At 35.8% G+C, this 16,123-nt stretch overlaps 2 protein-coding genes across 3 annotated transcripts; one reads left to right on the top strand and one right to left on the bottom strand.

The window, feature by feature from the left end:
* Positions 1 to 967: 967 nt before the first annotated feature.
* Positions 968 to 5,225, top strand: LOC148189896 (immunoglobulin lambda-1 light chain-like). The gene is made up of 6 exons (XM_088075489.1): positions 968 to 1,025; positions 1,118 to 1,441; positions 1,507 to 1,513; positions 2,219 to 2,253; positions 4,434 to 4,742; positions 4,867 to 5,225. Exons 1-6 carry the CDS (start codon positions 983 to 985, stop codon positions 5,034 to 5,036), a joined length of 888 nt encoding a protein of 295 aa, XP_087931615.1. The 5' UTR covers positions 968 to 982; the 3' UTR covers positions 5,037 to 5,225.
* A 4,700-nt stretch (positions 5,226 to 9,925) lies between these two features.
* On the bottom strand, positions 9,926 to 15,507 carry LOC148189895 (immunoglobulin lambda-1 light chain-like). Of its 2 annotated transcripts, none has more exons than XM_088075487.1 (6): positions 15,450 to 15,507; positions 15,034 to 15,357; positions 13,457 to 13,498; positions 11,576 to 11,884; positions 10,769 to 10,843; positions 9,926 to 10,446 (listed from the first exon to the last, which is right to left on the bottom strand). In XM_088075487.1, exons 1-6 carry the CDS (start codon positions 15,490 to 15,492, stop codon positions 10,298 to 10,300), a joined length of 942 nt encoding a protein of 313 aa, XP_087931613.1. In that variant the 5' UTR covers positions 15,493 to 15,507; the 3' UTR covers positions 9,926 to 10,297. The 2 variants fall into 2 exon arrangements, with proteins under 2 accessions (XP_087931613.1, XP_087931614.1); XM_088075488.1 differs by having other exon boundaries at positions 13,457 to 13,500; positions 15,042 to 15,357.
* Positions 15,508 to 16,123: the final 616 nt, after the last annotated feature.

Genomic DNA, 16,123 nt, shown 5'->3' with positions numbered 1-16,123 from the left:
TTACCAATTGTTGATATACAAAAGAAAGCACATATTGACTCAGCCACATTTACAGGAGCAACCTAAATCCCTTAATTTGAGACTTTATATAAAAATAAAAACAAAAATAAAAAACAAAAGCAAGTGATGCCTCTTGCAACTAATAAGCAAGCTGAACTCCAGCTTAACTTCCACTAAATGTCACTGTGTTTTTTGTTTGTTTGTTTGTTTTGTCAACAACATAGAGATGAGAGCATCATTGTTTCGTCATGGCAACCATCATCAGCATCATATAGATACACTTGCACTTCCACAAACTAACCAGGGGGTGTTGCTCTTTCTCTGTAATGTCTTATTACCAGCAGCAAACACAGAAACCCAGCATGTGGTGAAGTTCTGTTTGAAATCTCTCACACAGCCTAAGTCTAAGACAGAGACATGTAATGTCAGACATGTTGGTCTGCTGATACAGCTGCAATATGTCATTCCTTCAGCTGTTTGTCATGGTGCATAAGATCAAACTGCTGACAACCATAGCATGCATAACACAACAAACATCCCTTCAAATAATATGACATTTATCATGGCTGTTCCTTAGATGCATAAGTAATGTATAATCACTTCATATTCCAGCTATTTTTTTAAAAAACATGTTATTGATATCTGCTCGTAAAATTCGCGGGGGGGGTAATCTAATTACTAATCATAGTAATCTCACTGTCTGCCCATCGTGGTTTACTGGGACACTTGAGCACAACAGAAGCATTGTTTATGTTAATACTTGTTATTTTCCTTCTGTGATAATTCAAAATGTCCGCTGTGAAAAAGGTCTGTTTTCGCACAGCAGCCCAATCTGTCTGCCACAGGGGCTGATGGGAGGTCTGAGGACCTGTTAGAGACCACGTGGCCCTCGTCTGATCTCACAGCTCGTCCTCGTTTGGCCTCAGCTGCGTCAGAGCTCCACTTCTCCGCAGGTTGAGCAGAGGAAACACCACTGCACAACATGCTTTTCCTCCCAGCTGCTGCTCTGTGCTGTCTGTGTTCAGGTGAGTGTTTCCAGCCAATCAGGAGCCAACAAAGTCCACCTTTAACAGACACTGTCACACTCACCTTCATCTACCTGTCTGTGTCTCTGCAGCGCTGGTTGCCATGGCAGCAGATCAGCTGATTCAGGATGATTTAACACTGACCAGGAGAGTCGGTGATAACGTCTCCTTCAGCTGTCGAGGCGATGAGCAGTGTGTTGGAAGTAGTTGGATAGGCTGGTACCAGAAGAGAGACACAGAAACATTCACATGGATTCTGGGTATTGACAGAAGTGATGGTGAAGTTGGATATTCCAATCATCCTCAGAAAGATGATTTCTCAGCTGTGTATGAACAGAAAGTCTGTGAGATGAGGATCCAGAGAGTTGAACTCAGTCATTCAGCCACTTACTACTGCAACTGTGTGAGGTCCCACAGTGAGAAATGATCCCTGCAGCCCGTACAAAAACCAACAACAGATGTCACACAGTGTTTGTGACAGGAGGAGAGCAGCAAACCACAGCCCAGGTTCACACATTTCACCTCCAGCTCAGCCAGAGTCACAAGCACACTGAACTCATCTGAGGACATTTTTTTTCTAGGTAACATGGAGTCAAAATAAATAAAGATCTTAAATAGTAAACAATGAAAATAACATTAAGATAATAATAAATACATTAAAACAAAATTTACAAATTAATAACACAAAATCCCAAAAGCAACATCATTTTGATTAAGATCATCTCTCATTGAACTGCTGCAGGAATTATGCCCATTTCTCCTCAAAATGCTGATCTGATCTTATTGCAGACACTTCCTGTGTTTCCATCACAATAAAATCTTTTCAGACACATTTCTGATATCACATCTTTGAACAGATTTCAGCAGATAATTTCACCTCAATAGATACCACAACTGAATTATTGAATTTAATTTATAACAATTATACCTCAAATGATTTGGGAAATGTTTTTGGATTTGCATGTTTATGGTGCCCTGAGGACAAACTGTGTGAACCAACGATCCACAGTGACACACAGTGACATTTGTCGAAGAAGGAAATAAAATAAGAGACGGTCATGCTGAACATTAGAGAGCAGCATCATGGAGCTGAAATATGATACTGGTTAATACTGGGACTCGTTCACCTCAGCCGACACATTCAGCAGCAGACAGGTTTTTGTATTACTCTCTCTCACTGTGAGAAACATCAGGATCTTTGGCTCTGGAACTAAACTGTATGTAACAGGTACGAATAAACATTTATTTTCCTTCAGTTGTTTTATTGAACAATTTGAAAATGTTTTATTAACAAGTCTCTGCTGCTTCAAGCTTTACTTTTTTTTTTATCATCAGTTGAGTATTCTTGCAGCTATTGTTACGTAAACAGGTTCATAATTCCAACGATTAAAAAAAAAGATCAAAAGAAAAAATGTTTAAATCTCACTGCACAACTCAAGTTATTCTTTATTTCTCTTTTATTAATGAGTTATTAATTAGCTATTAATGAGTCTCTGCTGCTTTAAGCTTTACCTGTTATTATTTTCATAATTAGTAGAGAATTGTTGCAGCCATGCAGTTATTGTTACATAAAGAGATTCATAACTCCTACACAAAACAACAACAAAAAAGGATGTTAAAATCTCACTGCACAAATCAAGTTTTTCTCCATATCTTCGGGAGATTAAACAGATTCATATAGAGAAAGTATGATATTAGAAATGTTAAAATATATACAGTTTACGATTCTGTCAGTAATTCAGCACAGAAACATAGATATATATGTCAGAAAAGCATATGTTTAAAGAAAATTAAAAAAATGTCATGAATTTAGTATGCTGTATGATGATGCATATATCTTTTAGTCATTCAAACACTGAAAGAGATAATAAATATGATGTTACCATGAAAAGAATTATTCATATTAATTTATATATTTCTATGATAATATATGATAATGACACATATAAAGCCTATTTAATAGAAAACCTCTATTATACAAAATAATATTATATAATAGTATTTACTATGTTTGATGTATTGAGACATATCATTGTAGATGTGTACAAAAGTTTAAATTGTGGTAATGAAGTTATGAATGTCTTGTTTCTTTAGAAATGAGAGTTAATTGATGTTAAATAAAACATGTTATATAATTAAAGTTACAATTGTATTTAATGTAAAGTTAAATATTTAATTTGATATTTAATTTGTAGATTAACAACAGATTACGATTTAAATTAACACTTATCTTTTTGTGGAAGTAAATTCTATTAATGTGTTATGTTATGTCATTTTATTATTTTGTTTTATTATTTATTTTTATTTATGTTATCATATGTTATATTGTCATTAAATCTCCTCACGGCAATAAGTAAGGTTCTATCTTATCTCATCTAAATTATTCGTTTTATTGATATTTTAAATAAAATTATTCAATCACTGGGTATAAAAGTTAAAATTGTTATCAAAATGTGTAAGTAAGTAAATTCATGTATTTATTGATTATTTTACTAATCTATTGTATGTGACGGTAAATGTGTAATTTATTTATAATATGTATATCACCATTATTTAGAAAAAACAATTTCCATTTCATGAGGATAAATGTCAACATTGTATTGTATTATATTAGTAGCAATAATTATAGTGAAAGTATGACCATAGTATTTTGCTGCCTAAACACATTATTATTATTATTATTGGATGTTGATAAAATGAATTGCAAAGTTCGTAATATTTTTGTCCCTCTATAACTCATGCTGACAGTACATTTTCAGTGTGTTTATTATGACGGTGAAATCCAGTACATGTAGTGAACTTTGTGCTGTATTGATATCTAAACATAACACTGGGGTTTAAAAAATTAACTTATTTAGAATTTTCTTTGGAAATTCGAGTAAACTATATGCTGCATAAATAATATGTTACATATATTGTAATAACATGTATCGTAATTAAAGTAACAACTATTTTTATGCAATTGAAAATATGTGATTTATTAATAATTGGTATATTACCATTATGTAGAAAAACTAATTTAAGCCTGTATGATCATAAAATGTTTAATTTTAGAATAGAATAGAATAAAATTTTGTGTGACAGTAAATTCTGTTATTATAAATTATATTTTACTATATTATTACTCTTGCTAATACTACTACTAATAATAATAATGATAATAATTTGAATTTATTGTGATAAAGAATTGCTAACTCCATAATATTTTTGTCCCTCTATAACTCATGCTGACAGTATATTCTCAGTGTGTTTAGTATGACGGTGAATCCAGTACATGTAGTGAACTTTGTGCTGTACTGATGAGTACTTTAGTTTCCAGGATCAGACTGAATGCAGTGCAGAGCTGTAAGCTGCTGCTGACTGTGTGAATGTGTGTCTGTGCTGCTTGTTGCTGCTGTCAAACTTCAGATGAGCAGGTAGTGCAGCCCGTGGTGAGCGTGTACCCAGCAGCACCCACAGTCCACCTGGAGGGGCGGAGCTCCCTGCTGTGTCTGGCCTCAGCCATGTTTCCTCCTGAGGTCAAGTTCTCCTGGAAAAGAGGGAGGGAGAGTGGTACTCTGGTGGATCTGAGCCCTGATGACGGAGACCAGCTGGAGCTCAGAGAGTCGGGACGCACCGCCTCCATCTTGCTGATCCATCAGCCAGAGAACAGCACATATAAATATCACTGCTACGTGCAGCACGAGGGGGGCACAGTGAAGGCCCAAACAGAACAAGGTAATGAAGATTTGGTGACTGTGTTCAGCAGTGATTCAGCTTCATGTGGAGATGCTGTCAGAGAGAGCAGAGGACTGACATTTCTCACCAACAATCCAAACATTTTACTCCTTTTCTGTTTCAGAGGTTCAAGCTCCAGGAGCAGGTCCTGTCCTGTCTGTAGACCAAGTGAAACTTCTCTGTATGCTGTACACACTGCTGACAGTGAAGAGTCTGGTGTACTGCTGTGGACTCTCTCTGCTGCTCCTCCTCAGAAACAAGGGACCGTCCACCAACTGCACACATGCTGACTGACTGTTCTCCGCTCGCCTTTTCTCACCATCATGTCTCATCAGTTCATCTCATTTATCACTTTGTTCAGTATTCACAAATATCAGTTATGACGTGTTGTAGTTGGTAATAGATTTAAGAAAGATATTGATTTTGTAAACACATAAATACAAAAATACACAAATATATTTGTAAATAAAGCCTTAAATTTTACCAAGTGTTGATATTTTTGGACAACAATTGAGCTCTCTGAAGATTATTTTTGAAATGTAATAGGTTACAAGATTACTAGTTAACCTCTTAAAATTGTAATGACAAGTAATGTTACAATTTCAATTGCTCCATCAAAGTAATGTAACCACTCACATTTAATTGCTTTTCTAATAAGTGTGTTTAGCTGGGCAATACAGCTGAAAAATGTCCAGAAATAAGCAATGTCAACAGAAGACAGTCGTGCGTGGCAAAAAGTAAATACATTTTTTTTTAAAAATTAAAAATTAAAAAGCAATAGCAAGAATGTTAAAAACTTTTTTTTTTTTTACCAAAAAGAATATATTTGGGCATAATTACATTATTATCACCAACATTTTGAGAGGTAACTCTATTATAATTACATATTTTTGTCAGTGACTGTAACTGATTAAAATTACATTTATTTTGTAATGTAGGCTACCTTACTATCTAACTAAATAACTTGTGTTATTTTAACTTTTTTATTTTTTATCAACAAAATTACTGAATGTATTTTACTAACAAACATCTTTTAATACAATGTTAATGATATCTTAATGATCTCATTATCTGGAGAATGTGATACTATTAAGGATAACCATAAAAATATGATTACTAAACACTTACTAAAACCTCCTACAGCAACTTTCACTATTTTTTTATATTTACATAGTGCTTATTTTATACATGATATTAAATATTTGAATATTTTCTTCATGTAATCAGCTTTACTTACTTTACTTGTTTTTTTCTTCAAATGCGTTGAACTTTGCTGTATTTGTTTGAACGTTTAGTTGACTATTAATCACATATTTTAAAAGTGAATTTGATAAATAGAATTTGGTTTTGAAGGAGTTTTTCTCTTGGTTGCTGCAAATAGAAACAAACTCTCACCCTCCCAGGGTGAGCGCTATGTTCAGAATTCTTAAAAGCAACTCAATAAACAGCAAATGAGTAAATGTCCACACAGAATTTAGAATTTTAAGTTCAAACCTTTTAGTGAATTTTTTCAAGCAAGCAGTGGGCAGTTACAGAGCTCTGGATCAGAAATGCCTCTCCCTAGCCGATAACATCAGTGAGTCAGCCTGCATTCTGACAACCTGTCTTTCCCTGATCCAGTCTTTTATACTATTTACAATGAGGAAATGTGCATGAAGGTAGAATCATCTTCTGGTTGGCTCCCCTCGTTATCTGGCCCCCCTTCCGGCATGGCATCATCTTTGGATTGGTCAACCTCAAGGACAATCCCTTATTAGGAATTGTTTTTCCTTGCTGGGTGTCCTGTTGAACAACATCATAGATACCACACATCCACGCCTTTTTGACCCACATCCATCCGCACATCTCCTCTTCATATCTCCACATATCAAGTTCTCCTCACGTCATGCGTTCACTCACACCACTGGCACCAAAGGTTAGACTGTCATACAAAACATTAAACTGTCATCCAGAACATTGAGTTATTGCGATAATATATCTTGTCTTCTTGTAAGGAATAAACATGACCACATAAGGAATAAACAAGAAATAAGGAATGAACATGAACATGAACATTGCATCATATACTTACATACTCCAACAGTTTTCTCATTCTTAATTTTATTAGTATTAGCAGCAGTATTTTATTTTTGTTTGTCTACCAGTTTGTTTTATTCTCATTAAATGCAACAAAACATTTCACTTGAGATTATTTTGATTTTTCTTTCTACATAAACTATAAAATCATTTCATAAACATTGCTTAAACATATTTGATGTGTGTTTATGGAAGATGTATTTTTGCCTTCAAAATAGTATCTGTTTTGTCTGCACTTACTTTACAGGCTTTAGGGGGTTTTTTGGACTCTAAAGTGGAGACTGACGTGGGTAGGTATGTAAAAAAAAAGAGTTTATTGTACACAAGAAAAGCAAAGGAGCAGGCAGTGGAGGCAGGGAGCTGACTGACTCACAGAATCATCTCCAGCATAGACGCAGCACATGGACAAACTCAGGCACTGAGGACACTGAGGCGCAACAGCGAGGAACACAGGAGTACCTGAGCACACAGAAACGTAAAAACACCAGTAAGTACAAACAAAAATTCACGAGCAAACAACAAACACTGCAAAACTGGCAGCTTAAACCCTGAAGCCATTCAAAAACAAAACACTGAAGTCACAGAAACACTATCAGACTGTACAGAATTAAGCAGCAAAGCAGTGGAGTGACGTCAAGCTTTATAAAGGCAGGCTGATGAGCTGAGTGGACACAGGTGTGTCTTATCTGCTGCTGCAGGAGGAGCACGCCACACCTCCTGCCACACACAGGCCTGCAGGACAGAGAACACACAACAGAGAGAGAACACGTGCAAAAATACACTAAACCAAAACCAATGCAGATTGAAATATATCTAGAAATGGAAAATAAAATTAGTAAAATAAAAAATAATAACGTTCTGCTATCAACTTTTCTCATTTCAGAACATTTTGGAGTCAATTAATTTTGCTCTTGTAAAAAAATCACCATCAGAGTTGATTTTAGTGTTCTATCTTTTAGTTTACTGTCCTGGTTGATCTCTCTCAGTTTACTGCACTGGAACAAATAGTACTGAATGTACATGTTTTCATTATGCACAACTAATAATTCACTGCAAATAATGACATCACACCATAGCTTCTGCTTTGAAATATTTAATGTTTTATTGTTCTTTCTGCTGTAAAAAAAACAAAAAAAAACAACAAAAAAAAAAACAAACAAACACTTAAAGCTCTTAAAACTCAAAAACACTACGAGTTGCTGAATCTGTTTACATGACGACAGTCCTCCAGACCAATCCTCCAATCAGAAAACACTCATATGTATGTTTTGGAGGGCACTAATAAGAAAGCTGTTTGTCATGTTTGTATGAGGACTTGTTGTTACTCATCAGCACCAAGTGTAAACTGTGAAGTGCAGCTCCCATGAGTGTTGCCTCCAGTTGGATGGTCATTGTTGCTCTTTGGGGGCTCAGTTCAACTGTGTGGGTGGAGGCTCAGTGAAAAAAAAGCTTCCAACAAGAGAAATGACAAACAGCCACAGAGAGGAAGAGGATCTGATAAATGTGAAGAGCAGCAGATATGAATCTGCTCTCTGTGGTTATTAGAACTCAAAAAAAAATGTTGACATCGAGTCAACACTTCCTCTCCGGCAGTAGACGGGCTGTGTGGGTTTCTGCTCTGCAGCCTTTCTCACAGTAATAACACAGTGACAGTTACAACCGTGCACTCAGCATCGCTGTCTCAGCTTTGATCTGTGCTTTTAATCTGTAAGAGAAACATCTCAGAGCCTCAACTCAGAGCTGAGAAGCTGAAATAAAAGATCTGTTTAACCTGCTTAAATCTGCTCTGATCCCACTTTATTATCTCACACTAATTCTAGCAGAGCTGGCTCTCACTACAGTGTTCACATGGGAGGAATAACTCAATTACAATTAAAAATGGCAGCATGCTCTATGAAACTGGTGAATTTTAAAGTTTTTTAAGTTTTTCAGGGGGTTCAGCTTCCGGTCAGGGGTCCATTGATGGAAAACAGTGTCCTGGTTATTTTATTATTATTTATAGAGATTACAGAATAAAGATGCTGTATCCAGACTTTGTATGTCTGTATTGTAAAATTACAACATATGACTTGAGGGAGAGAAACTGTGCTTAAAATCTTAACATCAAAACAAAAAGTGTTTTATGTGTTTATATCATTTACAATGAATAAATTAATTGTATTTTTTCGACAATGTATACATTTTGTATGTCTTTGTGAAGCATTTTGTGATTCTGTCTTGAAATGTGTGCCACAACTAAAAATCATAATTTATATAATCAGCACCTGAACCAATCCATTTAGTCCTGATCAGGCTGTAATTGATGAGACATTTTATTCAGAAAAATCTGATCATTTCATAACAGCTGTTTCTGTCGTTGTTTCTTAAGTAGCAATGATGTGTAGTTGATGAAGGAACCGCCGCTGACACCGACTTGGTTGCATAAGAATTAATTTATTACAACAAAGTTCAGCATCCACCAGGCACCATGGTCTGCCTGGGAGAAGATTCAGGGACCAATGTGAATCTCTCTTACAACTCATGCATATCTTCTTATATAGGTACAAGCATCTATACATTCATCAGTAAACATTCCTCACCTATTGTATTTTAATCACAAAAATAACTCCCAAGGGCCACAGTCCATGTCATGTAAGCCTAGTATCAATATTTTACTCATCTGACTCCGAGACGTAATCATTCCTAGACCTCTGACCTCAAGATAAGCAAACAGAGCATAATACACCTCATTTCTTTAAAGCAACTCACTCTGCTGTTTGTCGATGTGTGTAAACAACAGTGTCATCAGTGTAGAGTTTTATATCGACACTGACACAAATATAAAAGGGGCTCAGGACCAAACCTGGTGGAACACCCGCACCTACTGACTTGTATATAACAGCTGTGTATATATTTGCTTATTTTTGTTTAGTTTTGTTATCCTTGTTAAGCTGTGTGCTTCTATTCTAATCTTCCTGTGTATTTGTACTTGGTGCTGTGTTTAAGTATATTTGCAGCGACTCAAAACCAGTCAAATGACTTGCAGTCGTCAACATACACGGCTAATGAAACTGATTCTGTTTCTGATTATTTGCTTTGAGGCCAAAAAAGTTCCATAAAAACAAGGATGTTTACACAAACACTTTATTTTTTCCGTTTATAAAGGATGTTATAGAAGGAATTTTACAAAGCTGTCACACTATGCATATTGTTTTACAAAGAAAAGCAAAAATACTATAAACAATAACACATCTACCAGACAGCCAATTATTCAGGTGGTTTTTTTTTTTATAATTATAAAAGTCACAACTAAAGTGGAAATAAACAAATGAATGAAAATAACACTGCAAAGAATTCACACTTAATTGCTTGTGCATAAAAGAGATATATTTATCAACCAACCACAACACATCATAACTGATATTTGTGAATACTGAACAAAGTGATAAATGAGATGAAGTGATGCGACGTGATGGTGAGAAAAGGCGAGCGGAGAACAGTCAGTCAGCATGTGTGCAGTTGGTGGACGGTCCCTTGTTTCTGAGGAGGAGCAGCAGAGAGAGTCCACAGCAGTACACCAGACTCTTCACTGTCAGCAGTGTGTATAGCACACACAGCAGCTTCACCCTGCACTGAGACTGGAGGGTCACTGACACACAGACACACAGACAGACAGGTCATTCCTCTCTCCATACTGTTTCGCTTTTTAAATTTCCTCACAACATCATCATATTTTCATCAGTATCACTTGGACTTTTCCAGACAGAACCACCAGCTTTAAATGAAGACAAGAACCAGCTTCAATCTGATCAGAAGTTCAAAGACTCTAATCAATTACAACAAGTCACAGCCCCATCAAGCATTTTAGGTATGGAGCCAGGACAGCAACTCTTAATGATGAGATAAGAAACAAAGGCTGCAGTTTAAAGGGAAACATTGGGCATTGAAGGAGAAGCAGCAGTTGATCTTACAGTCAGCTTGCTGCAGAGCTGGCAGGTCTGCTGGCTCTCTCTCTGCAGGACAGGAGGCTGCTGGAGCTGGAACCTCTGAAACAGAAAAGGAGTGAAATGTTTGGGTTTCCATTAACCCTCAAATGCACTAATTGAAACTGCAAATATAAAATACGCCTAATGGAAACACATTGATTTAAAAAAAAAACCCTAACATTTATCTTAAAAATAGTTTTTATGCTCTCATGAGCTGATATTTCAGGAGATTAAAACAAACATATGTCGCAAAACTGTGATGGAAACAATTATTGGCGTTTATAGGTCACATGATGCAGCCAGCGCTACAAGAGGTGTTATTACATCCCATAACTCTTTAAAAGTTGAGCAGCTGTAAAGTTTGAATTCACAATTCCTCTGTGTAATTTTGGACAATCACCTCTCAGAAATCCCTGGTGTAAGGGCTTGTCTCTCTATCATCGGTCACATAACACACCTACATCACCTTCGATTGGAAATAATGACGGCCAGTGTATTTCTAGATGACAGCTGGTGTGGTGGCTGCAATAGAAATAAACCTGCTGATGCTTTGAACATCCATCGCCATGCTTCTTGGAACGTTAATCGTGAGAGGAGAAGTCACATCACTCAATGGAAAGGCGGTCATCTGTTTTAATTGTGTTTATAGACATTTCTAAAATATTGCTTAATTTTTGTGCACATCTGTAATGGAAACCCGCCTAGTGAGAAATGTCAGTCCTCTGCTCTCTCTGACAGCGTCTCCACATGAAGCTGAATCACTGCTGAACACAGTCACCAAATCTTCATTACCTTGTTCTGTTTGGGCCTTCACTGTGCCCCCCTCGTGCTGCACGTAGCAGTGATATTTATATGTGCTGTTCTCTGGCTGATGGATCAGCAAGATGGAGGCGGTGCGTCCCGACTCTCTGAGCTCCAGCTGGTCTCCGTCATCAGGGCTCAGATCCACCAGAGTACCACTCTCCCTCCCTCTTTTCCAGGAGAACTTGACCTCAGGAGGAAACATGGCTGAGGCCAGACACAGCAGGGAGCTCCGCCCCTCCAGGTGGACTGTGGGTGCTGCTGGGTACACGCTCACCACGGGCTGCACTACCTGCTCATCTGAAGTTTGACAGCAGCAACAAGCAGCACAGACACACATTCACACAGTCAGCAGCAGCTTACAGCTCTGCACTGCATTCAGTCTGATCCTGGAAACTAAAGTACTCATCAGTACAGCACAAAGTTCACTACATGTACTGGATTCACCGTCATACTAAACACACTCAGAATATACTGTCAGCATGAGTTATAGAGGGACATAAATATTATGTATTCAGTAATTCTTTATCACAATGAAGTCAAATTTTTATAATTATTATTATTTTTATTAATAGTAGTAGTAGCAGCAGTATTAGTAGTAGTAATAATATAATAAAATATAATATATCATAACAGAATTTACTGTCACACAAAATTTTATTCTATTCTATTATGATGACATTTTATCTTCAGACAGTCAAACTAGTTTTTCTGGATAACGGTAATATACAAATTATTCAACAATCGCATATTTTCTATCACATAAAATAGAGTTGTAATCTAAAATGCATGTAAGTACAACACATTTACAACATATTTTAAAAAACTGTGGGATGTTTAGATATATCAAATGTAAATAGAAACTGTTTCTTAAAATAAGATTAAACCTGATCATCATGGGGGATTCTACATAATAATATTAACTGTCTAACATAATATGACTGCAGAATTTACTGTCCTACAAAAAAAGAGTCCCATTAAGATAAAATTTGAAATACAATTGTAATTTTATTCATTACAGTATAAGTTTATTATATTGTATTTACCATCAAGTAATTTCATCAGATTTGTTAAGATAAAAGTGACTACATCAATGATTTAAATATGATAATGTTAACTTTTGTACACAACTACATTTTAATTTGGATCCATAAAACATGAATAAGGACGTAATATAATATAATATAAATAATAAGGAAATTTTGCAAAGTAATATATAGCCTCTTTTTTATATTTAGGGTTAATTACAAGTTAGTTAAAATGCAGATATATACATGTGCCATTATTATACATCATCACAGAAATATATAAATTAGTTTAATTTACAGTTTAATTCTGTGAATTGTAATAACATATTATCTGATTAAATGTTTCAATGTCTTAAAGACATTTGTACCTCTATATTGTAAAATTCATGTGAGACATTTACCATTTAACATATATTTATTAAATTGCATTAATTTCATAAGCAAAATATTACAATTTCATGCTTTTTATAATACATTTTCTGACACATTTGAAATTTTATTTTTTATTTCTTATCATTTTAATTCATTATTTTGTATTAGATGGTATTGAGTCACTGAGGGGAACTCATTCTATATATTTTTATATTTCCATTATCATACTTTTTAATATATAAATCAGATTCATCTCCTTTAAAAATAAATAATTACTTGAGTTGCGCTTTGAAATCAAAATTAAAATTTCTTTTAGGAATTTTGAACCTGTTTATGTAACAATAGTTGCAAGAATACTCTACTGATGATGAAAAAAACTAACGTTAAGCCTGAAGCAGCAGAGAATCATTAATAAAAACATTTTCAACTTGTTTAATAAAACAATTGAAGGAAAATAAATGTTTATTCTTACCTGTTACATACAGTTTAGTTCCAGAGCCAAAGATGTCGTCACCTCTCACAGTGAGAGAGAGTAATACAAAAACCTGTCTGCTGCTGAATGTGTCGGCTGAGGTGAACGAGTCCCAAAAATTAACCAGTATAATATTTCAGCTCCATGATGTCGCTCTCTAATGTTCATATTAACACGACTGTCTCTTCTTTTTTTCCTTTATAGAAACATTAGCAGATTTTCTCTGTGGATCGCTGGTTCACACGTTCATGTTCCTCAGAGGATGAATCCTTCTGACTTTGGTAAGTTTGTATCCAGCACCATCATCAGCTCACATTTTTAAATTGTCCATTACTTTGATTTATGATGTATGTGTATCACATTAATGGATTCCTTTTGACAAAACCAGTGCTGCAACAGAAAGAGTTGAGATCCTCCTGCTTTCGAAATCAGTGCAACACATGAGATCAAAAAAAAGTTCAAACAAACAAATACTTAAGAGGGCTGCTAACCATGGTGGCTGATGGGAAAACAAAAATGGCCCTCTCTAGAGTAAGTGTTTGGTTTGTCCGTTCTGGGCTACTGTAGAAACATGGAGGTTCAACATGGCGGACTCTGAAGATATTCCCACTTCATTCGGATTTTCAGGTTGTTATCAATTAAAGAAAATATATTTATATTATATTCCATTTCTGGAATATTATTGCCTAAACTTAACCTCCCCAAATTTTTGCTAAAAACGTAACTCTACATTTAGAAAGTAATGTCATTTGTGGGGCACTTATTCGTAAGATATCATAAAAACATGTTTATGAGGATACTTTGATGATGAACATCCTCTGTGGATGTGACAGAAATCAGGCCAACAATTGTCTTGTTCTGGATCAAAGTTTTGGTTGGATGGAACGACTGAGCCAAACGTCCCACTGCTCACAGAGAAAACCTGGATTAATCCAAAAACATTTCCCAAATCTGCTGAGGGAGAATTATCATAAATCCAAGAAATCAGCTGTGTCATTTATTGAAATGAAAATATCTGCTAAAATCTGTAAAAAAAAGGAGTGTAACAAATGTTGTCTTTAAAGCTTTTATTGTGAAAGAAACACAGGAAGTTTACACATTAAGAGCAGATCAGTATTATGAGGAGGATCAGACTTTATTCCTGGAGCAGTCACAAAGAGGATTTTCATTTTCATCAAAATGTAAATGCTTGTTTTTGTATTTATAGTTATGGGAAATTTAGATCAGACACTGCTTATCAAAGATTACTTCTTTATGTTTTTATCTAATTTATTTGTGTTTTTCATTTAATTTAAAAATTCAGTTTTTGTTATATTTTAACATTATTTCACTACTGCTCTTCTGTGCTGCTCTAAACCTGCTGGAAAATATGATGAAAATATTTAAAAATATAATGCTGGATAAATCCTGATTCCAGTAAAGAAAATAAATTCCTTAGTTGAGTGTGCTTGTGACTCTGGCTGAGCTGGAGGTGAAATGTGTGAACCTGGGCTGTGGTTTGCTGCTCTCCTCCTGTCACAAACACTGTGTGACATCTGTTGTTGGTTTTTGTACGGGCTGCAGGGATCATTTCTCACTGTGGGACCTCCAACAGGAGCAGTAGTAAGTGGCTGAATGACTGAGTTCAACTCTCTGGATCCTCAACTCACAGACTTTCTGTTCATACACAGCTGAGAAATTATTTATCTGAGGATGATTGGAATAATCAACTCTACCATCACTTCTGCGAATACTCAGAATCCATGTGAATGTTTCTGTGTCTCTCTTCTGGTACCAGACTATCCAGCTTCCATCATCACACTGCTCATCGCCTCGACAGCTGAAGGAGACGTTATCACCGACTCTCCTGGTCAGTGTTAAATCATCCTGAATCAGCTGATCTGCTGCCATGGCAACCAGCGCTGCAGAGACACAGACAGGTAGATGAAGGTGAGTGTGACAGTGTCTGTTAAAGGTGGACTTTGTTGGCTCCTGATTGGCTGGAAACACTCACCTGAACACAGACAGCACAGAGCAGCAGCTGGGAGGAAAAGCATGTTGTGCAGTGGTGTTTCCTCTGCTCAACCTGCGGAGAAGTGGAGCTCTGACGCAGCTGAGGCCAAACGAGGACGAGCTGTGAGATCAGACGAGGGCCACGTGGTCTCTAACAGGTCCTCACACCTCCCATCAGCCCCTGCGGCGACATTAGAGAGACAAAAGATAAAAACTCAGGTGATTTTAACAGTGAAGATGATGAATTCAAGTATTACGTATAAAAAGCTTTTTTTATTTTTGTCAAAGTGAGAAATTCTGTTTGTGTTCAAACTTCAAATTTCATCTTTATATCAAGTTGAATAAAGTTTAGTACCACAGACTGTTATGTGTTGGCAGTTCAACATGGTGGACTCCTTAGTCATTAACATAGATATCAACAGTTCATTCTAATGCAAACAAAATAATTTGTGTCTCAGGTGATTATCTATTAAGAAAAACACACTTATATTCCATTTCTGCCAATATGATAAAATATACATAAGAATATAATAAATGTACCTTGTACCTTGTATATCCACCACAGTCCTTCACACTGAACCTTTAACTGGACCACAGAAGTGTTTTCTGATTGGCTGGATGAAATCATTAGTCTGTGAAACATAAATCTGTTTGATGACACGACTGAGTTTACAG

The sequence above is a fragment of the Plectropomus leopardus genome, chromosome 3 (genome assembly GCF_026936395.1).
Source record: "Plectropomus leopardus strain MGB_pleo_1.0 chromosome 3, ASM2693639v1, whole genome shotgun sequence".
NCBI classification, from domain to species: Eukaryota; Metazoa; Chordata; class Actinopteri; order Perciformes; family Serranidae; genus Plectropomus; species Plectropomus leopardus.
The sequence above is the reverse complement of the archived record's forward strand: the minus strand, read 5'-3'. Positions and strand labels throughout refer to the sequence as shown.